Below are 25,956 nucleotides of genomic sequence, written 5' to 3'. Positions count from 1 at the left end.
AAGGTTTGAGGCGTTGCTGCTGGGCTCCTGTGCAATAGGGTTGGACTGCCATTCGTGGATTAGGGTTCTGGAGGAAGCCTTACGACGGTGTTATGACTCGCTTTTGGGTTTGGGCTACTTCGGTCGAATATTCAGTCTGGCCTGTCGATGGTGTTTTTCAGATGAGCTTACCGCTTTGCTGGCACCGTCATCCTCGAAACTTTTTCCAAGCAAGTGACCATCAGACTGGGCGTGCTCGATACAGAGATCTTGCGGCTGCCAAAGCCAAGAGATTCCGGTATGAGCTCTTCTACAGTACTGCCATAGCGCAAGTCCGGCGCGCATGGCGTCCGGCATCTACCTTAACCGCGACTAATTAGCATCCCAGCGGTCGAAGTCCACAGTGTTTCCTCATATCCGGACATTACTGGAGGCCGACCGACGCTTGAATTATTCGCCGTAGCCAGCAAATGCAGCATACTTGAGACGATTGTCACCCCAAGGGGCTACAAACTTCACAGGGTATCACGGTAGCAAGCTGCAGAAGGACCGCCTAAAGCCTTTGAAGAAACTAGTAATAACGAACGTCTAGTATTGTTTCGTCTTGTGTCCTCACCAAAAATATTCTCGCGAAAGATTCAGCGATGCCTGCCGGGCAGAGTGCGTGGCACGCCCATCCCACACTTGTGTGGTTTCGATCTCCCCTAGCAGCCCGTTTCTGTACACCGGGGGAAACTTTAAGCCCCAAACGGGATCATTCAAAGAGACGGTAACAGGCCTAAGCTCTGCAGTGGAGAGGTTGCGAGCCAATCGAGTGTTTGGACTGCTCGTGAGGAGTGAGTGTCATAGCTCCTATTAGCGGCGATGGATACATCAACCCGATGTGGTTCTGGATCTAAATCCATGGCATGCGGCCCGGACGTGAGTTTCTCGGTCCCTCGTCTGTGGAGGCGTCAACCTCCCACATAAGCCTTGGAATAATCGTATTCCAGTCCCTTTGTGTGCAACTGTAGCATCTCGTGGGAGATGCCAGGAACGTCCCTGGTTCCCCTGCGTGGTGACATACGTAGGCTAACCGTAAGCTCTGGTTGCTCCGCTCAGTACTCCGTATTACATACCAAATCGTTTAGCCTTCACTTGCAGTCTGCGGAGTAGTCCTTTGGGACAAACTCGAGCCCTTATTCATCGTCAGACACAATAGTCTGAAATCGCGTGTTCCGTTGTTTGTATTCAAATACTTTGTTTGATAGCACCGGTGCGTAAGTATGTGTAAGTTCATCGACGTCTTAGCCGGCACAGTGCCGCCGGGGTTCTGGCCGTATGGCTTTTTGTGGCTGATTTGGTTGATTTGGCTTCAACGGTTCTGCTGACCGGGCAGACAATGTCGTGATGCACGAGATGCTACTGGTCGTCCTGCCCGTTGTTATGCGTCATTGACACGTTTCTAGGTTCAGGCGGAGATGTAGCACACTCTACAAAAATGGCAGGTTTCCTCAGGACGGCTCCCTCGCCCACACGCATCGTAATACCACTCGACACGGAAGGGATACAAGTTCTAGAATGTGGAAGATTATTTACCATGAAAGACGGGGAACCGCTGCATGTTTTCGTTTTTCATCGAGTATGGACATCCCAGAAATTTGATAAACCACAAGCAGTGTGTCAGTCCAAATTTGAAGACGGAGCTTTCCATGATGGAAACACCAACAAGACTGGGCAACGCAATGAAACGGTCTAGGGACCGGCACACGGCCTCCGAGAGGTGATCTACCAACGCATCAAGTTATACAGCACTTTCTTCAGGTGACAGCTGCAGCAAACTCGGCCTCGGCCTGAGTCCTGGGTTCTCCCGACTTTTTCGAACTCTAGTTCGGATTCTCCCGACGGGTCGGAGTCACTTACCCTTCCTGTAGGAGGGGCACTGGGGATTGGAGGAGGGGGGGGAGAGGAGACAAAGAACTGCTGTCTTGGCGTCCGGGGCACCCCCACATCGGCACCCAACCTGGGTGAGTCGGGCTCCTGGGCAGTTGATTTGGTTTCGCACCTGGTACTGAGCGCTGCATGCACCAGGGTCTGGTATGTTTAGACTCTTGCGGACCTTCCCTAGGGCTGAGGATCACTTCAGGCCCGCGGCAGACCAGTCCGTGGTCAAAACTAGACTTTCCACAGACCCTTTGGACAGTTTACTTGCCCTTTTGAGAATGTGTATGCGGTAGCTCATTGGTGGGAGCATAATGCCGTAGCAATTCTGTTTTGTAGTGCAGTGACAGCGGTAGAGTCGACTTGGTGTCCGGAACGTGCTCTCACTGCCGTTACTGTGTGGACAAGCTTATCAGCGGGCTGTACTTATCAACGGACATCAAAAAATCTTCGACTAATCGTTGTGTGATGATGTCGCAATTCACATCTAACTTGACATACTCAAGTTACAGTTATCGACGGTTGGTTAACAGGAGAGACTGCGGCTCCTTGCTCGCGACGAGCCCCTCTCCCCCGTGACGAGGGCAGACCATGACCAATCCTCAATTCTATGCCTGACGCTCTCGCCAGAATCTAGACTTCGGCTGACTCGCCTTGATGTGACAGCAGGACTTACCTTGTACTCAAGCACGATTACTTTGCCATTTCAGGATGCGCTAATTCGTATTATCTCGGCAGGCAACTGGTCCATGTTTGAGCCGAGCCGGTGTCGTCGAGAAGCATGACGAACATACCTGGTTGTATATGAAAAGGTCATACATTCGACCACCGAGGAGATTGTTCCTTCCACATCTGTCACATGATATAAAGTAAAGTGCATCTATTATTTCTTCAGACTTCTTCTGGAATAGATGAGTATCTACGAGTAGGGATTTCTTTCATCTTAAAGCCGACGACTGGGCCCTTCTCTTTCTATCAATGACCTGTGCCCAGCCTGAAGTGCCTTTCAGGCACGGGGTCTTGAAATTGTGGTATTCGCAATAAGACGCCCGAGCATGAAGGGATGGTGGCACAGCGTGCGGATTTCCACCATGATGGTGGCACACGAAAGTTGTTCACGTTCTAGAACCTCTAGAACTGCACGCCCAATACTTTCTCTCAACTACATTGAAACTCATTATTACTGGTGAGCCCCACCTCTTCCTCGCAGGTCGACCGGACCCGTCCCCGATCTCAACAATAACGTTATGTGGATACTGGTCTTTGGTAGTTCAAGCGGCACTTTTGTCTTGGAGAACCAATCTAGGCGCGTCGGAAATGTCACAGGACATGCGGCAAAGTGCGTCCGGCGCTTGTTGCGGTGAAGAAGCAAAACTGCCACAGACCACAATCTACTGCTTAGGGTGCACTAGGGGCGTGTAGGTTCGTACGTCTAATATGATGATGTCTGAGAGCTGTCAAAGTTTCACGGACGTGCCGCCGGGACAATGAAAGTCGGCGCGTCGTCCAAGCGGCACTGCCGTGAAATTAGGCCGACGGTCTGTCTCCCAGCCAGTAATAAATGGCTGAAGAGAAAGGGCTCAAAGTAGTTCACGATACGCAAAGATGGAATCTTCGGCATGAAGACGCACAATGCTCGAGTCATCCTGATCGGCCAGTCTTTGTAGTCCTACGCACTAGTCGCTTTCTGGTGTGGAGTTTTTGCGTTTCGCCGGTCCAGAACCCGATCATGACCTCCAAATATCAACCCGATGCTTCGTATAATGGTATGGATTTCAATTCTAATTACCAGTTAGTAATTCGGGTCGTGGACAGAAAGCTCAATGGTAAAGCCCGGTGGAATGTAATTCACGATCAGGACCTCCAAGGCTCCGTGCCAAGCCGAATCAACATTCGAATGCAGGCATTGATACCAAAGTTCCCTATTTCTCATTGAGAATAACCATTCGCTAAAAAGGACGCTGGCGAGCTGGGGATTTATTGGGACCATCTCTGAACTTGATGGAGAGTTGGCATCTTGCGTCAGTTACCTCTGGTGGCCGAGGCCACAAACTAGGCCACAAGTATTCTTCTCAGGAACCTCTATCGCCATAGTCACCAACACCCTGCGAGCTTCGTCGCTTTGGGCTTTGAATCTCCAAGCATCGTGCCTTACCTATGATTGGAACAATGAGATCAACTCGCTCACATAACGAATGCTGGGTTCAGTCGTGGAGGTTGATTTTGTGGCTTCATCTCCTAGCGTTGTCATATATCAAGTTTCCGAGTGGTGAATAAGTTAGCATACAATGCACATAAGTGTTTATCCCACAAGGTTACAAATTAACATTCGAGGCTTTCAGATTACAGAAGAAAATGCCTACATATTCAACATCGCATGCCCATGTGAATCAGATCTAGTGGATATCAGATCAAACCTCAAATGTCTACGAGCAAAAGTAAGAGCATAATGCTAGGCCGGGCAATATTACATCTCTGCGTTCAAGAATACGATGGAAGGCACGCAAGATTACAATCGGGTCACCCGATGAGGCTCATGTCTCAGCAATCTTCATGGATTGAGAATGAGGAAGATTGAGTGGTTTGAAAGCAGATTAGGGGGGTATATTTGATTGATCGAACTAAACGGTCCTTATGTACGGTATTATAGTAGTCGTTTCTCAAAAACAAGGCAAGGACCTTTCTCTTACATATCCACCGCTGCAAACATATCCCAGAATTCCTAGAAGAGCCGCTGTCAATGCAAATTATCATGCAACATTTCAACTTTCATGTACTCACAACAACAAGCCTAGGTCGATGGTATTCGACAGTAGATAGACTGTGTTACAACAAATAGTGTATTTTCAATATCATCGAATCAACAACATTGGTTCTATGGCTCAATACAACCGGTGGATATCCTGAAGATTGAATTCGCCATGAGATTCTTTATCATGTTGCGGGGCTCATATTGAATCGCTATATCGCCGCATGCTTGATACGTTGCAAACGACTAGCGTGCATTTGTCATGCTTGGGTGCAGTCGAGGCCTAGTGCCTCCGTCTATGCGACCCGAACGCACCCATCTTGTAGCACGAGTGACAAAGAGTTGCAGGATACGATTCTTGACTTCCGGTGGGATTTCTACTTCACCTGCCTGGGCAGCCGAGATATGGTTCCAAACTCGCCTCAGATTACCGAGGTTGGTGTCACGGGACAAGACGAGGGATGGGCATAGCCAGTTTGGTGGAATTGGCCGAGCCACGCGAGAGGTGAGACATAAACTTCGAGAATGGCATGTATCAGATTCACCGTAAAGGTCTTGTCGCGGCATGACGATACAGCGTCCCATAGATCCTGGGAGGCGTGTTATATATGCCAATACTAGGCTACTAACGAGGAGACTCTGAGTAAGCTGTTAAAAGCCTGTTCTAGCCTCTAACTCGCTGTGATATGAGAAGTGCTTACTGAGTATGTGAGATCGGCATGGACTTCACAATGCCCAATATATGGATATTACACAGTACAGCACGTCATGAGTCCCAATCGCTGACTTCCATTATTCGTAGATACTCTCATTCATGGCAGTGGAGGTTTACGCACTAGGCCTTAATGATTGGTTGCCGTTTCGATTCTAAACAAGTTTCTTCACACCTAACGTGCACGTGTAGGTACTCGTAAGATTCGATTTTGCGGGGTGAACGCCGAAACAAAGCAATTATGCCCGGCAGAGTTACTTTGGCCTTCTATCGTGGAGTTCCAAGTCAATTGTTGTCTATTTACTCTAGTCCCTCTCGAAGCGGCTGTTGTGCCATTTCGATCGTCAAGCGACACCCGCCACGAATCGGGCATTTCTACTTCAGATATTTGACTTTAACCAAGCCACGTACGCCCCGTACGTACATCCTTATAAATCGAGGCTACACGATGTTGAGCTGAAGCTTGAACCCGGACGTCGCACAGGAGAAATGAGCAAGCTTGCAGGTGGTAAGTGCTTAGATCGCTTGCGTGTTCTCACTCCGTCTGAGTTCAAAGCAGCAATATTCCCCGAGGCATTTCATACACGGCTTGAATCGATTTTTCATCCGATAAAATAGGATTCAGAGCCATGATGAGTATTCGCAATTTGATACAGCGATTGCTCGCGCGTGTAGAGCGGTTACATAGGCAACGCGCCGAGGAAGTCTAGAGCTATCCTGCGAGGTCACGATCCTACTGCCAAGCTCTTGCTTCGCAATTATTGTCCAGTAATGATTTTGCTGGAGAAAATCTTGGCGTTTGCACTCTACGAATTACAGCCAAGCTTCGTAAATTCTGCCCTGCCGCTGGGGCAGATTGTTTGAGGAAACCAATGCGATCTAGTTGCGGTCAAGTGATCGGATATGTCCCCTGCAGTGCGGCTGGACGCTAAGAGTCTTGAAGCTAACGTAACTTGGATTTAGCGGTATTGCGAGAGCCTAAGTCTGACCCTTTGCCCTGCAAATTTCCTCTCCAGGGTGGCTTAGCCCAGGATTCGAGGGTCCCCAGCCCATAATGATCTCGGATTCCAGGTCCTGGCTGGTCTTGTTCTTCATCACTGCGTGGCTCGATGCTGGAGTTCTTACTTATGCCCTTGTTCCAGACTTTCGGGTCGACAGAGTCATGAACGATTACAGGGTGGATGTTATATGCGAACATGATCCGACACAAAGTCCACGATGCTTGCTTTCTCCCAGGATAGGGCTAGGGACATGATTTCTTTCGGCCGTACAGGGCTGTCTTCAGCTGGCAAACAGCAAGCCGCCGCTCCACTTGCTCAACTTGTGATGGCGGCAAGTCCGGCAACACCCCGTCGGACACGGAGTCGAGGACTGGCGACTTACTTACCCAAAAAACCAATGAATTGTTACGCAACAATTCGTCTCATGTATAGCTTCTTTCTAGGTTTCATTACGAAAGATGTCAATCGGCAGGTTCTTTATGTGATATCGGGCCAACTGATATGTCCCTCGGGCAGAAAGATCTTACAACGGTTCTCTTTTCTTTTTCTTTCATGGTAAGATCGGTCAAATCTGACAGCTCGGAAGACAGCGAAATCATCGTTTCAGTGGCGCACGCCAACTGCCCTGCAAGGTGTTTGGTTGCATCATTCGAATGCCGAAGCCATCGTTGAGTATATCGGACTTGGTCCCTGAACACCACGTTGACGGCCTGCAAATCAGATATCGAACGGCTCTCTTGCCTCATTAGTTCCAACGGTCATCGACCGAGATTGTCGCCTCTCTCGCGACTAGTCCAAGAGAGAAAACATTTCGAAACAATCTAGACGACGGTTCGCTCGTGAGCCAAGAGCATTTTGACGCCGCCATTATGTTAGCGCGGTCGAGTCTCGTCAAAGGTCGCCGTCTTCAGCCTAGCGCCAGAACCCACAACGTGGGCGGTGGGAACCTGAGGTGAAGAATCGTTATGGAGCTTCTATGGAGACGATGAAGTTCGCGGGGACAGGGCGATAAGCAGCATCGCAAATAACGTAAGAGACAAGAGATGCAAAGGGCAACTCCACAGACGAGATTCTAGCTCACAGTTATCGTGCCACCGCAGAAGCCTAACTTGTCTTCTCAACGCAGGGACACCCGAATGAAATTCGTGCAACCCATCTCGGCGATCATGCCGGTGGCTCCAAGAAGGATTCCACCCCTGAATACGTCGGGAAGGCACCAATCAACGGGCTTCACAGTCTTCAGCTAAGGTTTGGTCTAGTAGTTTAGCACGAGTTCGTCGAGTTCTAGCTCAGCCAGACCTCGTGGCAGCCCCCTCCCCTTCTCGCCCATTGCGCCCCTGTCTTAACTTTTTTTCTGACAGGCTCGTTCTTAGTGAAATGAAGTAGTCAAAGAGTCGAGGCTACTGCGGCCACTTGGGTGCAACAAGACACACATCTTTGCTGGATTCGATGAACTTTCGATGGAAGCGCGTTGTCTTTTATCTAGAGTTATTGGTGACTACGGTTCTTGGTACGGATGTCGTGGAAAGTCTAGAGTAATTAGCTGTCGATCGTAACATACCGCTGATTGTGAATCGCCCACGACTCTTCTTTCCCCGGATCCAGATGAACGGGCGCGCAAATCATCCCTCGCTCCCTCACTTCAAATCTCCAGGGTGCCAAACTACGTTGAAAGAGGGACCCAGCATCCCGGTCATACTTCCATTTAGGGGAGGTGGAACTCCGGCCAACACTCGAAATTCCTATCTTTCTCGATTTGTCCGTTCGGACGGAAATGGTCTTTACCGACGTGATCCCCATCCCCTAGTCACAAAAATGCTGGATAACCACCCCTCACAATTTGGGTCGTGTTGATTCCATTCAAGCTAAGGATTATGCCAGGGACAGGGCCTCCATGACCGACCTTGGCTCCGCAGTCTGGTCTGGCCCAGCTCTCGAGACCAAGGCCATTTATGATCTGGCTTGCAGCCACTTTTGCAACGTCTTTCGAACGAAACTGTCGACCTCTGCGTCAGCCGGCATATTCGCCAACAAAGGATTACCATCGGAGAGGGCGTTACGCCAAAAGCTTGGATGACAGCTCGGTAAAGACAAGTCGTCTAACGGCGACCCGAACCATCCACTCCGTTCTATCCCGAAACGCCACCCGGTGCTCCGTCGCCGTCGACCGCCGCCATGGAACTGGACCGGAACAGTCAAACGTTGACGCCACTTCCCGAAGTTCTGCAACGGGGCCTAACTGCCGTTTCTTTCTTCGGCTTCCTTTCGTTCATCACAACCACAGCACTCTTCTTAGTCTTGACCTATCGGTTGATAACATGGTATCTTGCACCGGGCTCGGACCGGCCACAGCGCATGGCGGATGAGCCGAACGCGGATGCCGTCCTCGCCGAGGAGATGGGTCTTCCGGAGACGATGTACCCCGGCAACAAGAAGAACAAAGTCAAAAGGGACGCACCCAACCAGTTTCTGATGCTCATCTACAACTTGCTGCTGGCCGACATCCAGCAAGCTCTCGCTTTCTTACTCAATGCGGCATGGCTCAATAAGGGTGGAATCATCGTAGAAAGCACGACATGTTGGGCGCAGGGTTGGTTCATCTCGACAGGTGATTTGGCTTCCAGCGCTTTCATCACCACAATTGCCATTCACACCTATCTGTCGGTTGTCAGGGATTACAAACTCCCGACTTGGGCATTTTGGTGCATGATCGGCTCTGTTTGGTTCTTCATCTATGCCTTGGCCATAGCCGGCGTCATCATCACCAACAACGGAGCCGACAACGGTGGCCTCTATGTTCGCGCCGCTGCATGGGTAAGTTTTTGTCATTATGTCTACATCTCAGCTCGAGCTAACGTCATCATAGTGCTGGGTGAATGTCCGATATGAGGCGATGCGTCTTTACCTTCACTACCTGTGGATGTTTGTTTCCTTCTTCATCACTGCGGTCCTCTACGTTCTCATCTTCAACCACATCCGACGCACCGACCCATCACTTCAACTACCCTCCTCTTCCAACAACACAACGTCCTCTGCCTCCCAGAGCAACCGCGGTCGTAAACTCAGCCACGCCCACACAATGTCCCAATCCGGGCCACCAAAGAGCTCCCATGGCGAAGCTACGTCGGCGTCTAACCCAAGCAACGCCGGACATCACCCTGCTTTCCTCATCTATCCCATAATCTACATTCTGTGCACGGCACCTTTGGCGTTGGGCCGTGTTATCACAATGGCTGGAAAGTCTGTCTCCTTGGAGTATTTCTGCCTCGCCGGTGCAATGATTGCATCCAACGGCTGGCTTGATGTTCTTCTATTCTCCACCACCCGTCATGTTATTATCTTCAATGCCTCCCCAGACTACGAAGAGACGGGTATCGAGACTTTCGCCTTTATGCGAACACCGGCTAATCGGCGCTACGGCAATATGGTCTGGGTACAGGGCGCCGGAAGTGCGCCTAACAACCTGTCTGCGGATGAGGGTACCGGCGGCTGGCTCTGGAAGCTGTTTCACCGGGGACGTGGTGCGGGTGACTTGAAGCGAGATCGGCGTCGCAGTGGAGCACATCGGAGCATCAGCCAGGAGTCTCTAAGAAGACGAGCTGGGCAGATGGAAGGCATCCAGATGGAGACAGTGACCACGGTCGTTGTAGAGATGGAAGGTCACTCGGGAGGGAAGAAGGCCAATGGAAGGCCACTTTCAATTGATACAATTGAGAAAGAGAGGGCACAGAGTGTTGGCAGCATGTGAAAAACACCCTTTCCTGGTAGACGCAAGAGCCAGTTGTCGGCGTCCTGATTTGAGGAGCAATGACTGGCGTCGGCCAATCTACCGATCAGGTTCATGGAGACCTCGGGCTCTACATCTCAATATCAGATCTTATATGTCTAATGGGGAGGCAACTTCTCAATGTGCTCAGTTAACGACAGCGGGTTGGGCTTTGGGCGGTTATCTGTATTAGTTATACCCATAATGTCATACGTAGACTTCATTTATCATTACTACTGCTTCATCGTAGCCGATATCTACCTAATTATGCAAGACCTATACTCTCTACTGCACAATTGTTTGTTGCTATCATCTCCACTTACGAACGATAGGCCCAGTGAAGCTGAAGTAGTCAATATCAATGTCGCATCATTGATCATTGCATGCAGGAAAGATATTGTCCACTCGCATCCGTACACTATTGCAGGACAACTGACCCCACCAAGCCAAGATAATGTACCTCATATGGAAAGAAACATCACCTCAACCTTCATGTATTTCACTCGAATAGCCTTATGGAGTATCTACATTACTAATCACTTATTGCCAAGTTTAGAACTCTCAGAGTAGTCTTAAAATCTAGATAGATTTAATGATCGTTCATCAAGAACCTTACGTGCATATAATCTTGACATGTCACATATATTTTAGTGTGTCAAAAAGAGTAGCTAGAACCCTCATGTTTTCCTATGAAACTTTGATCATCCTTTGTGGCTTCCGGACCACCGTGCAAGAAAACAAGGCCAGTCGCTGATCACATTCGACATATGACCCTACATGTTGTTCGGATGAATCGAGATGTCTAAAGCATCTTCCAAGGTTCTCTAAGGAGTTGTACATAAGGCGAGAAGAGACGCCCTTCGAAATGAGATGAGACTACAGCACAGGCAACGACTACAACATCAGCCTATTTCGCGGGGTTTTCGATCACATCATGATACCACAAAATACCAGCATACATGCTTCAAACTCAGAGCTAATAGATAGTGGGGATCTTCACATCTTGAATGCGCCGTCGCCGCGAGGCAAGACTGCGAAACGTGCGTATGGCGATGCAGGAGCCTTGGAAATCAAGGACAAAGATGATAAGTCCAAGTCTGTACTCAAGAACTTGGAATATCTTAACGGCGAAGGGATCAAAGACTTGCTCAAAACATCGGACATTACCTCGAAAGGATTTGAATCATTGCGGGATGTTGCCAGATCCCTCCCGATTCCAACATTCATCAGCACACATGAGCTCGGCGAAGACATGAAAGACATCAATTCAACCCAGAAAGCTCTAGCCTACTTTCTCCAGATCACTAGCGGGGTCAAATACCAGGTTTGTCACCACGTGGGCGCGGTTGGCTGTGATGTCGACGAAGATGAGCCTCAAAAAGTGCGGACGATTAACTTTAGGCTGGCGAAGAATCATGGTTTAACCGAGAAAGACACCGAATCCATGAGGGTCTTGCAAGACTTAATGAACGGCAACAATTTGCGAGCCAATGTTGAACTGTTGGCTCTGAAGCACGTTGTCGGCCGGGTTCTCTATGAGGTCAAGATCGAATGCCAAGGCTTGCAGAGACTCTTGGGACTTCTCGCCTCGCACACTATAGCCGACCAGCCTTTTGGCGAGGACTCACTTGAAGTGCTCAATTGGCTAGCAAGCTTCCTAAGAGCGAAAGAGCCGCCGCAAAGTAATGAAGAACAACGGAAAGCTAACCCCTTCAAACGAGCCTGGGAACCATCCGATGAAATCACAGAGAACGCCATCACCCTCTTGGGCATCAATGAATCGATTCATGGACTCCATCAAGCATCGAAAGCATCATGCCGCTTGTTCGAAGGAAGAGGTCGTGAACAGGCTGAAGACGAGATTCGTGGAGAGATTCGTGAGTTCTTGGAGCTAACAGGTACGCGTATGAAGTTCTTGGATCTTAACACGCAAAAGCTAAGCCGTTGTTTCTATTCCATTCTGAGAATTATTGCCGAGCCATTGATAAAGCTGAAGACCATTGCCAAATTCTTGCCAGAACAGCGCCAAAAGTCTCTTCCGATGAACATCAGCGTCGAGTTCCATCCCTTTGCAGCCCCTTGCAGCCCCGAGGTCCCTACCATACAGGGACCCATATTGAGACTGACGCACTGTGAAATGCAGGTTCTTGACTACTACATCCTTCAGAGACGACCGAAAAACGGGAGTCAAGCAATAATTTCACGTATAGGTAAGTACAATGAGATCTCCAAACTATGCTGTCCTCTTTGTAGCATCGTCATGCGGACCATTCCGGAACTGTTCACTGTTGAAGATAATCATCAGGTTTTTTCGCACCAGTGGATGCTACCTGGATTCATGTGTTTAGACTCATTCAAGCAGCACCTGAGTGGTTTCACCGAGGTCCTCAAGGCTTGGAAGCAGTTGTCAGAGGAAGAACTCAAGTGTTCGGGGGTTGAGGTAGGGACTGGACCCTCCAAGCGTGGGAAATCCCTTGCACGATAGATACCACCAAGGTACTAGGATATCAGCTTGAAGTTTGTGTTACACGACGAGAGCCATTTATTATTCTACATTTCATCAAGGTAGCGCAAGGAATGTGCTGGTGTTTTACGACATGTAAAAGAAGCGCTTTGTAGAAGAGCCACGCCATCGCGGCAAGGAGTTCTTTGAATAATGGTCTTCTAGAACATGAATGGTTCGTATGGGGCTTGCCATACCTACCTACTTAGACTACTAGTAGACAATGAACCAAGCCCAAGGGAAGAAACCAAGCCAGCCCCGTACGAAACCAGAAGGTTCGGCAGCTCTGCTGTGTGACGGTAGTAGTGAACAAGCTTGGGGCTTCAGCAATTGACCAACAAACCCACCATACTCAAACGACTCCTTATGAAAAACGCCATTCCCAGGCTTGCGAGAAGATCTAGAGGCTTTCTCCCGAGAATTCATATCCGACATGAATTCTTTGTTCTGACCTTCCACTAGAACCCTTAATCATGCTAGCCAACTTGCTTCTTCAGTGGTTTATCTATGCCATCGCAAGCCATGCTGCTGTCATGCACGAATTCAAGGCCTCAAATCCATGGACCAAATTAGCACCCAACTCCAGCCGGACATCATCTTCCTCAATCAGACACCTATCAACTCTCAAGTTTCCCATAAAATTACCTCTGAGCCTCTCACCTCCAGCAGGCACGTCTTTCATCCAACCAGAGAACTCAGACGACCTAAGGCCACGAACCCAACGTTTTGGATCTAGGAGGCCATTCTCTACCGCAATCGAGCCCCGGACAGATGAGTCGCCCCTCAAGCTTTTCCCAATCGAATGCAACAACCCTTCTTACGAAGAATACGAGAGCCACCGAGATGTGCACCACGACGGCGTCGACAAGGGCGTAGAGCGATTCTGCGGCTCAAACCTTGCACGTGATACCATCACTATCGTAGACGATGTCCAAGATCACCCCCTTCATGCCTGGCGATGGCGCTACAAGGATAAATACGGGGTTTACCTGGACTTCAAGGTCAACTGGAAGGTCGGATGTCGCACCTCCCAAGGTTTCCAAGATATCCAGCGGCCACTTGGTCCCGATGGACCGTCTTGTGACGATATCATGTTAGCTAACTGGAAGCATTGTAAGTCGTTCTCTTTAGGTATCTGCCGCAAGTCGTTCCTTGAAACCCTTACTGATGCTTTGACCCGCAGGTATCAATGGTGGGATTGGCGGAGTTACGCAGGTTGGTTGCCTCGTATTTACTCTGAACGCCGGACGAAGCGATCGATATTATTAAGGACTTGAGGACTTACATTGGTTGAGTCACCCTCTTCTCAGGATGCGATGAAAGTGCACTAGTTCATTCTCTGTGGCTATACTTTGTACACTCCTAATTATCAGGGTTTTTGAACTCGGACGTATATATAGCCCAATCGATCCCAATAAGATTATGACGAGTACTTCAAATAGTCGAGGACCACAAGAGACGTATCGACAAGAGATGTACTCTTGGCCAATCTGCGTATGCATGACAATACCGTAGCACTTGCAGTGACGATATGCATGAAACATCCTACACTACTAGGGTACGCTTATTATGGAGGGAACCTGGTCTTAGTGGAAGACGATTTTGAAATACCCGATTATTTGGTGCCGCTTCACGAAGAACTTCCAAGATGGGCCAAATCGTGCCCTTCAAAGAAATTAAGACGGGATATCAATGAAGCTTTTGTGTTCATGTCGAAATTGACTTACGTTCGCATCTATACAGCAATATCTACTACAATGCAACTCGACTCCATCAACGGCATGGTATCATGTACTCGTCTTAACTCCATCCCATTCTCAACCGGCCGATCGTCCTAGCGATGTCCAGATTAGGGATTATCCAAAATATTACACGAATTGTATCGTCCTTTTCTCATGGCGGGACTGTGTGTTCAGGGTATGCGACTATCAAACCATCAAGGCCCAAGCAAGCGCACCGGCGATGGCACCACCGGCAGAGAAGACAGCACGGCCAGCGGCGTTGACCTCGACGACGGTGTTGGTGCTGGTAGGTCGCACAGCAGCGGTAGTGCCGGTAGGAGTCACTGGAATGCCAATGTGGGCACCGCCGTCGACGGTCCTGGACGCAGTAGAAGGCTTGACGCCGGTGCCGGTGGCAGTAGGCGTACCAGTCTCACTTTCAGACTCCTCAGTCTCGGAAGCGCTCTTGACGGTGACAGAGGGCTTGGCGGTCTCGGACTCAGACTTCGTCGCGGATGTCTTGGTTTCCGGAGCGGACGTTGTGCTAGAGATGGAAGTCGATGTCGTGGTGGGAATGATGACCTCCTTGCTGCTCGTCGTAGTGGGCTTGGGCTCCTCCTTGACTCCGCTCCACGGCTCGCCGGTCTTGGGGTCGCGGTACCAGTTCGAGGCCGGGTCGCCGAGGCAGTCACCGATGGTCGTGAACTCGAAGCCCTTCTCCCTTGCCGTATCGATCATGAACTGGACGAAGCCGTTGACGGTGAAAGTGTGGATGTCGTGAGCCAAGCTGATGAAGGAGGAGCTAGCGGGGCTGGCGCCATTGATGGCACCTGAGAAGGTAGCCTTCGAGTTGACACCACTGTCTACCCAGTCCTTGGTGTCAAGGTTGTAATCGGTCTACGCATAGGTGTCAGTCTTAGTATCAGACAAGATACGACACTGCGCGTGCAACTTACGACATGGTACGCGAAGTCGTTGAGTGTAGATATACACTGGCCATCGCAGTGGGTGTAAGGCGGGCGGAAGTAGGTGGGAATGAGGCCAAGGGTCTTGGCAAAGACTTCCTCGTTCTGCAGAACCTCTTGAATTTGTTGGTCCTTGGAGATTGTGTTGAAGTCCTTGTGACTCCAGGAGTGACTTCCGAGCTGGTGGCCTGCGCTCAACATCCGCTTTAGGACGGAGGTGTAGGTTCCACTGGCGATGCCATTGTTTCCGTTTGTGCCAACGAGGAAGAATGTCGCCTTGATGTTGCCGTTTCTCTCCAACGTGTCTAGAACCTGGCTGGTGTATTCTCCGGGACCATCGTCGAAGCTGAGAGCAAGCTTGCCATTGACTGTGCAGTGAGTTATATCGACGCCGTATGGGACATTTCCGAAGCGCGGGCGGGGCAGGTCTCGGGTGTTGAGAGCAGATGATGACTCGAGAGGGGCAGCCGTCGCCAAATCGCCAGAAGCTACGATGGCTGCGAGAAGGGAAAGAGAATGTACTCTAACAAGCATTTTTGCGGTTCGTTGGTGTGGTGGAAAGCGAATGACTGTGAGACGGACGACCAGATGGATTTTCACGAGCTCGACTCTGAGCTGTGTGGGAGGGCTACACTTATATCTGAACCCCCGTATCCGTGTGCTAAAAGAAGAATCATCCGGACTTCTCATGTACGAGAAGCATCGGGGATTAAAGGAAATGAGAGTGCTGGGCTAACCCGTCAAGCGTCGCGTGGAGAAGGCTGGGCGAGAGGTGATCCCAAGCGGCAGTGTCCCGTCCGTGTGCCGCGCCCCCAACGGCCGCGGCCGGGTTCTCGGGCGAGATGGAGGAGGCAGGTCATAGTGAACGCTAAACTCGCGCCTATTCGGACAACAAGAAGCAAGGGGAATAGCCGTAAGAGCGCGGTCTGACTTGCGACTTGCAAGGTTGGGTGCCTGTTCGTGAAGTAGAGGGAGGCTACGGGCTGCGGCTTGATGTCGCAAGAGAGACGGCGTGTACCAAAACCGGCCAAAGGGTCGATGCGCGGCGCCAGGACCACGTCTACACGGGTAAGGTAGGGGCCATATTGCGGGGATGCTGTTGGCAAACAAACATGAAGTGAAAGAACAGCGGCTTTCGGTGTGATCGTCACAAAGGACTCAGACGAAGAAGAAATTAGAGCCAAGAAGATCGTGTTCGAAGTCTTAGTCAGGGCTTTGGATTCTTAGGCTTGACCTCGGTCTCCAGACACATTTGCGAGGCGACCCCTGACTAGAAATGGGCATGAACTGGTAGAAAGGCGACAATACGAGCATTGGCAAATCCCAACTGGCTGGATGTCAAGATTGCAGTCCCCCGCGGTCTACGCCCCAGGCACTTGGCAGCAGATCCTCGGGTTCCTTTTTTAACCCACAAACTTGTACCTTTTGGGATGGCCGTAGGTAGATAGTTTGGGGCTTGTAAAGAGGAGGGACTTTGGAGGCGGTCAGCAACAAATGATTTCGCCCAGTTTTCTCCCGTGCATTGGGAGGCGGCGGCTGAGGCGCAGGCCCACCCCAATAGGCCTTAACTCGTTGAATATGGTGTGCTTTGGATACGCAGCGCTCAATCGGGGTTTGAGGGGAGCCTGGCGAAGTTATCCCGGCAATTTTCTTCTCGAGAGGGTATGATGGGGCGCGAATCTTGGCGCAATGGGGTCGCATGAAAGGGGATTGACGCAAGGGACGCGATCTGTGTGATTGGCCATTAACATTAGCCATCATCGCTGTCGCCCATCGTCGCATTGGGGTCTCGTTCTCTGCCGCCATCGGGAGGTAGTATTGCGTTGCGCTGCGTTGCGTTGAGGCGCCAGAATACGCGCAGAGGAGCTGTCTGTTCCCCGAGAACACCGCACTGCGATGTGTTGTGTATGGTACCAATGGTGCAAAATGGACGACTCCCGAGCACTAAAGGGGGCAAGGGAGACTGAGCGACTTTCCAACTGACATTGCACTTGGACCAAGAAAGGCTTAGAAGAGCTTGGGGCGACGACGGCGTGGCTGGTCTCAGTCTCGTTCGTTGCCCTTGGTTGCGCCGTCCGTACTAGCTCCGGCTAGAGTCGAGACGAGCTATGGATTGGTGGCTTCTCCCATTGCTTCTTTTTTTTTTGCGCATTGTTTTTGTCATGCTCGACCAAAGGCCCCTCGGCCTCTTCTGTGGCCGTCTCTGCCTGTGGTCTGTTTCTCATCTCCGTAGTGTCTCTTCCTCCTGCTGTGCCGCAAGCCGTGAGGGTCTCCGGAGTTGGCCCCCGCAGTCCGTCATGGGCGCCGGCTCACCCCCGGCCTCTTCGATTCCGTTGCTCTCTAGAGCGTGGGGAGGACGAGTGGGTAGGGAAACAAGCGACCTTCAAGTTTCAACTGTCAAGATACTCCTCCAAGTCGTCGTGTCTCACGTCAGATTGAGGTAGTTAGGTAATCTTATGGATAGCTCGATCTATTCTCGTATTGGTTCCCTATTGACACAGCCAACAAGAACAAGATCAGGCTGCGACCCTTCGAGACAGGCACACAGGATGTTTGCGACCTGTGGACTGAGGTTTGGCAAGGTCACGCGGAAAAGCGCATTCACAGCTAGGTCGTTTCCGACACCAAACTAGCCCGGATGCCTATGTAGCTCCCAGGCATAGGCAAGACACTAGGCTCTCAGCCAGTACAAAGCAGCGTAGCATTGCCATGGATGTGATTGGTTTCATCAGCCTTACCACTGAGGAAAGGGAACTGCAATGACAATTGTTGCCTCTCTCCATCCTCTATTCTCACTGCTCAGCGTGTGCAGTTGGCGTGGGCCATCCCCAACTTCTTCCAGCCACCAGCCATCAACGCACGTGTATTCCAAAGAACAAGTCGGGGGCAGGACCGACGACACATGGACTTCGCACTGTCGCTCCGGCAAAAACCTGCCGTGGAAAAACAGCGCGAATTGACAATGCGCCGCACTGCCCCGTGTTTACAGCGTCACGCTTCTCCGAACCCGTCTTCTCATCCGGACAAGTGACTCTAGCCTGTTGCCAAGTGGCCAAGGGGGGGGAACGGCCCATCACCACTTGGCAACGACAGGGTATTAAGCTGACTGCAGGAACAAAGCTTGCTGTGCCTTGCAGCTGAGACCAGACCTCTTTTCCCGGGCGAATTGTGAGGCCATTTCTGAGGAACATGGAACATTTCCAGCACCTGCCATTGCTTATTCTGCTCTGTTAGGATTCCCTATGTTTAGGGCGGCAAGCCCCGTGCACACCGTCACCGTGCTGCCATCGATTGTTTGACAAAAGCATCAATTCATTGAGAACGGCCTTGTTGTTCAGACCTTCAGACCAGTCCAGCCCTATACCTCCTCCAAATCTTCGATGCACTGAATGCTCACAAAACGTGTGGTTTTCTGGCGTACTCTCTGGCCATTACAGCACAGGCAACCTGCTTTCTGTTTCAGATCGCTACCGAATTCATTAGGGCCATCTTACCTCGCAAGGTCGTTCATCACCCCACCTATCTTTCACTTCTCGAGCCTGCAACCCGCCGCTGATCATAATCCCCCGTTTCTTCTCAAGTGGAAGCCTTGCAAATTTAGAGCAGCCTATGAGACCATTTACTGCTGCAAAATTCTTACTGCATCCCGCACCGACTCTCACTCATCACCGTGCCATGGTGAGACAAAAGCAAGGCAAAGTTGTGACTCTCTAGGTGCTCCTTTTCATACCCTTGTCCGCTTGCAATCTACGTTGCTCAGGACTCACAACATCTAACGCGGCAGGCACTATTAAGCCATGGAAAATATGCCAGTGTCCGTTCTTGATGTCCCCAATGAATCAGAAAGTGGATCAGACCTGTAACTACGCTTCATGTCTCCTCACTTCTGCCGCATCAGCAGCGCAGTATTATCATCTCCCAATGTATCTGCCAGGGGTGGGACATCGGGTTGACATGCGCTTAAAGTGGGTGAGTGGTCACCTGCTGGGAATAGGCGTGAGGCGTCGCATCCTGTACCCCAGTAAGACCTGTAATAAGGGACGTCCTCTGAAATCTCCTAACTTCCCTGCGCTGGGCTGTGCAGCAGTGAGGTAATCCTTCTTCAAGGTCAGACGGATGCCTGCTGTGGTCTGAATCCTTTTTCTCCAATTTGCGGCGCTCTCCTGTTGATGGGTTGCATTAGCCAGGCACCCGCGAAAAGGCATGTCAGTCGATGGATTGACATTTCGCGCACTGACCGAAAAAGCCGTTCGAACTCACAACGAATCGCTCATTTTGAGATGAACAACTTAGCTTGAAACCGCCACACTTACTTTCTTCTCCTGAAAATCGAGTGGCTTGCATGGCTTGATCTCAGTTTCCCGTTGAGTGTGGTTAAGTTGATGTCAGTGGACGGGCCGCATCATTGGATTTACCTCATCAATTCAGCAAGCCGATCAAGCATTGGTGTTGCCACTCTGTCATTGGTGAATTTAAGGAGAGAAAAGGAACTCACTTTGTATCAAGAGCGATGAAGGTAACTCTCAAATTATTAGTATAATTAGCCGGTCTCCACGAAATGCCGCAATCCAAATGAGCAAGCCAATATCTACTTGAAGTCCAGCGTCGGTTAGTTACCTTACTTGTATTTGGCCCCGCTCAGTGTTTGTAAAGTGATAATACCTGATTTCTTCTACTACCTTTTGAAATTATATTCGGAGAAGTATGACACTGGAAAGAAGTCGAGGGCCCAAAGCCTTCGAAGATAGCAGCGTGGGGCCAGGACAGCATTTTCATCTTCTTAGGATTACTGTAGACCATCGAATTGCAATATCAATGCCTCGTCAGTAAATTCGAGTAGCAAACTCTTATAAAAATAACCAACAGGAAAGACACAATCTCAGAGCTTGAGGCGATACCTGAATCCTAGGCTTCCAACTTTCGTCCACCAATTTCAGTCCTCCGTTGCGTCAATAGCAGTATCTCAGGTGCCTCCTGTCGAGCCGTAACCGCGAATACATGCGAAGCTTTGTATTTATTTGACTAGTAGTGATAGTTGAGTGCGTTATAGTACTGATGTCCGTAATAATTCAGGGAGAATTATCTCGACAGTTTCAAGTTGACCACTAGCGTTGAAGTCGTCGAAGGCTTTCAGTCAAACACTGGCTGGACTTTCAGAAGAACAGTGCGAGCATTGAATGAATTCTCTCAAATAACTTGATCCGTAAGAAAGCTTTGGACATGACCTAGTACCTTATTACCGTAGCGCGACTAAGGAAAGTGGAAGTTGGGGCAATTATGCCCATACTTGACTTGATGGGGATTTGACTTTACGGCAGTTAGCTTTTACATTGCTTCACAGAATCCGTTCAGTGTATTACGTGAAACACGATTACAGCTTCTTTAGTATGAGTTAGTTACAATAACAGTAACTTCACATCTATTCTTCTGCAATCCGTCATAAGAAAGGAACCGAAGCTACTTTTTCTGATACGAAAAGGTGAAAGCTCCAGTCCGTAAACTTTTTAGCATAGGCTGAGAAACCGCGTTTACACCCCCGCATACTCAATCTGACGTTTATTGCATGAATCGAAGAGGGAATGAGATGTAGTAATTATGAGTGATATTGTCGGGAAGTCTCTCAAGTTTCGCAAGTCCGTAAAGTATGCTGCAGTCACAGTCGCAAACCTTCGGAATCACACATAGGTTGGGATATAATATTGGTCCTTAAAGGATTTAGCCAAGGCTTTAGTCCGAGGCAGCAGATGATTATAAGCCTTGTTCCTTGAATTACCATTACGATAATTGGCTCACTTGAACGAATTGCACTTATCTTACATGCAGTCAGCACAAGCAGCTTCAAGATGCCGGCAACCGAAGTATTTCACTTGGAGAGGGGGCGGAAGGAATTTTGAGAGCTACCCTGTCTCTTGGCTCTTTTCCCCATAGGCCAGTTTTGTTGACAAGGTTGGAAAATTGTCAGCTTAGTGGAGGTCTGCAAAGACAACCGTCAGCGGTTACAACGCTGCTGCTCGAAAAGGCAGGTGACGTCCGAACTTTCATTTCTATGTGATCCTTCCAAAGCCTTAAATCAAAATTGCACTGCTGCCTTCTATAACAAGTGGAATCGTGCCATGCGAATCTCACGCTTGTGAAGACGTATTATTACCATGTAAGTGAACCGCACCTAATCAGGCTTGATTATCCAATCCTTGTCATACTTGCCCTACCGTGAGATTCGAACTGGTTTCAATACCATATCCGTAATCAAGTCTCGGTAGCATGTTGCCTTGTCTCAGCTTGCAATGTTGTGAAGTATGTTTATTAAGGATAAGTTATCTCCGCGATGAACGCAAGGCTGGCACTAGATACAGGTGTTCCATTGAGGCACACAGTCTGAAATCAACACGCGGCATTCATTATTCTGTGAAACGGGAGCGAAGTAAAGAGAACATGATCTGACCGCATAAAGCAGGTCATCGGATGTCAATCCTAGGTTGACTGCAGCACCTTCATCGCTTCTTCGACCCTGAAGAGGAACTAGGTGAATACCATGGGCGGATAATCCCGAGGGATCATCATCCTAAACTGGGGAAGCATCTAGGGTCTCAATATTGATCCAAAGTTCCATAGTGGACAGCCTAATCAGACGTTAGGTTACTTTAAACAAGCTTGGCATAAGATGCGCTAAAATCAGTCGTCCCATACATAGACATTCGAAAGATGTAGCTTCATTTGGAGCTCAATCTAGCCTCAATCGTAGTGTTGAGACTATTCGACAGCGGCACAGTAGACTTGGAATATAGCAATAGGCTGCCGATTACCTCTTGGCTATAGCCTTCGAATATCCCTTGTTCGAAAAGTACCATCTTGGCGTACGAGTAACATACCGTTGCATACCTAAGACACCAAGATCACTGCTATGGTTCATGACCCAGAGGCAGTTAGAACTCTATAAAATAGTAGATACCTGCTATGTCTTGAAAACCACCAGCGCATCAACAGCTTCGACTCTCAAAATCAAGTTTTGCCCCTTCAAAATCAGGTCGTTTCAACATGGTTCAGTTCACAAAGTCTGCGGCTGCAGCCGTCCTCGCATTTTGCTCTGCTGTCCAGGCTAGCCCAGCAGCTCCTCTGGACACTAGGCAAACCGAGCAAGCAGAAATCACTCACCCTATTGGCTTCGACGCCACTGCTGCTCGCCGTGTTCCAGCCGATGCCCCGGTTCCCAAGATTTCTGTTGTTGACGCCGCGGAAATCACCGGCAATGTTACCGAGGCATCTCCTTTCACACCCTCCGGTGCCGCCCTCGAGGAGGTCGCCAAGCGCTTCATCGTTGGCGTAGACAACCGTCACCTATGGACCGACCCCAATTACCCTTTCCACTCCGTTGGAAAACTTCAGTGGTCTAACGGCGTCTTCTGTTCCGCTGCCTTAATCGGCCCTCGTCACATTCTCTCTGCCAAGCACTGCAACCCCGACCCCCCTATCCCGGGATCTTTCTACCCCGGCTTCGACAACGGGGCCCGCTTTGGCTCTGCCCAAATCACCAACGGTCTCTTTACCTACGGCCAAGAACCCTTCTCCCCTTGCGAAACCAAGGGTGACTGGGTAGTCTATGCTCTCGACCAGCGCCTCGGTGACCAACTCGGTTATTTCGGTGCCAAGGTGCCTGACCGCAACATGTTTGATAAGCCTCAGTTCTTCCACATGGGCTACCCTGGTGACAAGGACGGTGGGAACCGCCCTTATCGCCAGACCGACATCACGGTTCACTCCAAGAGAACTTTTGACTGCGACTCAACTGGTCCTTTTTATACCGACACCGATACCATGGGAGGCCAGTCCGGTGGCCCTCACTGGGAACTTGATGGCAATGGAAACCGATGGATCTGGGGGGCCCTCTCCATCAGTGTCACCAGTTCTGCCGAGACTTATGCTGGCTGGGCTTCTGGCAGCTCTATGATAGACGGCATTCTCAAGATGCGGGCCGACTTCCCTTAGAAACGCAGAGGTTACTAATTGGAACCAGGTGTGATCAACTGTCACTCCAATGTTCTTCGCATCTTCGATGACGAGGGTGGCGAATTTTCACGTGCTCCTGACTGGTAGTCAATACTATATCATAAATTAAACGAAACTACGATCTTCACCATTTGAAGCAAGACCATTCACTAGTGTGTGACTTATGCACCAGAAAAGTTGAAACAAATTCTTGTTGCACATTGGATTAGATTAGCGGCTTAGTGCTATTAATCATAAGTCCAAACATTACTTATCCCCCAGTAAGTTTGTCGACTTCAGGCGCTGTCCAGACCCAAACACCTACCTGTTTCTTATTGTTTGGTCATATAATGAAATGATGCTATGTCTACGAGAACGAATCGTATCGCGGCATATCAAATCGTTCATCGGTCAAAGTCATCACAAAGGGGGGCGTATCAGAGACAGAAAGACAATTTGACGGACAATTGTCGGCTCGAGCCATTCAATCCGTTGTGCTTCACTCATAAGTTTCTACACCACAATATTCATCGCTTACGAGTCAAGGTGACCCATCAGTTCAGTAGATGTAAGGATTGCCTCTTAACTTAAGTTATATCTTGAGTTGATTTGGGTTTGACTGTTAGGTATCACTTTCTTCGAAAACGTGGGCTAGGAAATCGATAGTAGTGCTCCGATTATGTGAACAACAGATCTCCAACGATGTGTAGATAAGCGTTGAATGATATGCGCCTGCCAAGAAAGCGGATAAAATACCCGATGGCTGCAGGCTGCGCATAGAAAGCCTCCTGACGTTTGGCTTTGAGATTGGAGACTCCCCAAGCAATTACTAAGAACGCCAAGCTGATTGACCATGATCCATGCGTATTCAACCAGTTGCCTCGTGCCATTGCTGGGTTGAACACATGCCTGCCGATGTTGAGTCTGGGACGACGTGTCTAATGAGTCAAAAGATGAAGGCTGTCTCAACTCTACACGAGGCGACAGATACATGAAGCTTTTCAAACAGAGCTCCACCAATAGATTGTTCATTATAACTTCATGGGACGATAACGATTTGACAAAATCATCCTATGAGACACCTCATAAAACTATTCCGGATGAACGAATGTTTCCGCCATCCCGCGCCGTTGATAGGCTCGTCTTCAATTGGCCTGACCCTTCAAGTCTTCTCATTGTTGGCCCCTCACTCCTTCTCCGAAGATGCTTGACATTTCTAATAATAACCTCTCGTTCTCGCAACTATCACGACCCTCCCTGAATACGGCTACTCGGAGTCATCGACCTCCTTCCGCTCCTTCTGCGGCGGCGGATGCTTTGGATCCGATCCAGCATCCGTTCCCCATCCACCATAGCCACCCGCTGTCGCCATTCCGCCAAAGCCGGAAGCGGGTCCCGCCGTGAGTGTCCCTGCAGCCCGGTTCCCTGCGACGCCAGGACGGTCTTTAGCCCAGTCGTTGATCTCATCCTTAGTCTTGCCGGTGTACTTTTGGAGATCCTCGTCTGAAATTTGGGTGTCGCGGCCGCTCTTCTTGTCTTGGTAGCGTTGGTAGAGAGACTTTTTGGGCTCGTCAGAGCCGGCGCCCTCTGTCGGTGTTGATTTTCCAAACAGCCCCATGTCGGCTAGAGTTGTGATAATGGTAGGACGATTTGAAGTTTTAGGATGATTGAGTTTGCTGACGATGTTCGATGTATCTAGACGAGAATCGAAGGCTCGTTTTGAGTCGTTGGTATCAGGGTAGCTTGCTTTTCTTGTTGGAGGCGGACGATACTGGCCACCCTTCGATCGCGGGGAATGTCTGGGGTACTTATTCGAACACTGGATTGTTTTAAGGGTATTTCTGCTAGTGTTGGTTGGCATGGCGCAGCAGACGCGAGAGGCACAGCCATGTAATGTTAGTCACGCCTCCGACGGATCTAGCGATGATCCCCTGCTCGCCATTGGGGTCGTAGTGGGTAGTCAGCCCGATCAACCCACTAGTCAACTCTTATTTAGGCAGGTCGCCAATGGGAGCTGCCTTCTGTCAAGCCACCAGGACCAACAACATTCTCAGAGGGCTCAGCTGACGTCAAGCTGTTGCCCGGTTCATAAGTTGTGGGTGGAACGGCAAGCCGTCGTCGACAGACACAATAAGACCATGTGACAAATTTTGCAGGTAACGCTAGCCTAACGTGGATTTCACGAAGCCTTCGTTTACACTGCTGGTTCGTTGAGAGCGGACGCGGAAAATGGCTCATTCGTGATTGCTGTTGGTTTGCTCTAGCCGCTTAACATTGCTTGGCATATGTCCATAATCCTAAATCCAGCTATGCTTATCGTCCAAGAACATATTAGTGCTACGACATGCTTCCGCCCCGTGCCGACCCACCGCCCACGCGCAGCAAGCGAGGCTGACCGCTGCGGACTATATGTCAACTCTTGACACCGAGTTCTCTGCATCACGGCCCACAGTCTCAAATACGGCCCGTTGGTTGTCTTTGATTTGCTCAGCCTGTGCGGGGAGGCACTAGCTTTTGCCTCAGGGGCAAATCTTAAAGTCGGGAAGTATTAAGCTCGAAATCGTGGAAGCCTGGTTTAGCGTTGCGGCCTGGATGTAGCAGTTTCTAATTCTGTAGATCTTTTGTCTCGTATTATTGCAATAAGCTGGGTGCATTTC

The 25,956-nt window shown here is 49.9% G+C and overlaps 4 protein-coding genes across 4 annotated transcripts; 2 read left to right on the top strand and 2 right to left on the bottom strand.

Moving 5' to 3' along the window:
- Window positions 1-8,716: 8,716 nt before the first annotated feature.
- N0V96_004143 (uncharacterized protein) lies at window positions 8,717-10,109 on the top strand (the record flags this gene model as incomplete). Its single annotated transcript, XM_065757032.1, has 3 exons — window positions 8,717-8,951; window positions 9,111-9,175; window positions 9,228-10,109. 3 exons carry the CDS (start codon window positions 8,717-8,719, stop codon window positions 10,107-10,109), a joined length of 1,182 nt encoding a protein of 393 aa, XP_065614245.1.
- A 4,449-nt stretch (window positions 10,110-14,558) lies between these two features.
- Window positions 14,559-15,850, bottom strand: N0V96_004142 (uncharacterized protein; the record flags this gene model as incomplete). The annotated part of the gene is made up of 2 exons (XM_053188211.1): window positions 14,559-15,248; window positions 15,308-15,850. The coding sequence occupies 2 exons, from the start codon at window positions 15,848-15,850 to the stop codon at window positions 14,559-14,561; spliced, it is 1,233 nt and encodes a 410-aa protein (XP_053054173.1).
- Window positions 15,851-22,351: 6,501 nt separating this feature from the next.
- N0V96_004141 (uncharacterized protein) lies at window positions 22,352-23,299 on the top strand (the record flags this gene model as incomplete). The annotated part of the gene is made up of 1 exon (XM_053188210.2): window positions 22,352-23,299. The coding sequence occupies one exon, from the start codon at window positions 22,352-22,354 to the stop codon at window positions 23,297-23,299; it is 948 nt and encodes a 315-aa protein (XP_053054172.1).
- Window positions 23,300-24,566: 1,267 nt separating this feature from the next.
- On the bottom strand, window positions 24,567-24,917 carry N0V96_004140 (uncharacterized protein; the record flags this gene model as incomplete). The annotated part of the gene is made up of 1 exon (XM_053188209.1): window positions 24,567-24,917. One exon carries the CDS (start codon window positions 24,915-24,917, stop codon window positions 24,567-24,569), a length of 351 nt encoding a protein of 116 aa, XP_053054171.1.
- Between the last annotated feature and the right edge of the window lie 1,039 nt (window positions 24,918-25,956).

This window comes from Colletotrichum fioriniae, assembly GCF_027942845.1.
Source record: "Colletotrichum fioriniae strain IMI 355084 chromosome Unknown scaffold_4, whole genome shotgun sequence".
Taxonomy (NCBI): domain Eukaryota; kingdom Fungi; phylum Ascomycota; class Sordariomycetes; order Glomerellales; family Glomerellaceae; genus Colletotrichum; species Colletotrichum fioriniae.
This window is presented reverse-complemented; position numbering and strand designations above follow the sequence as displayed.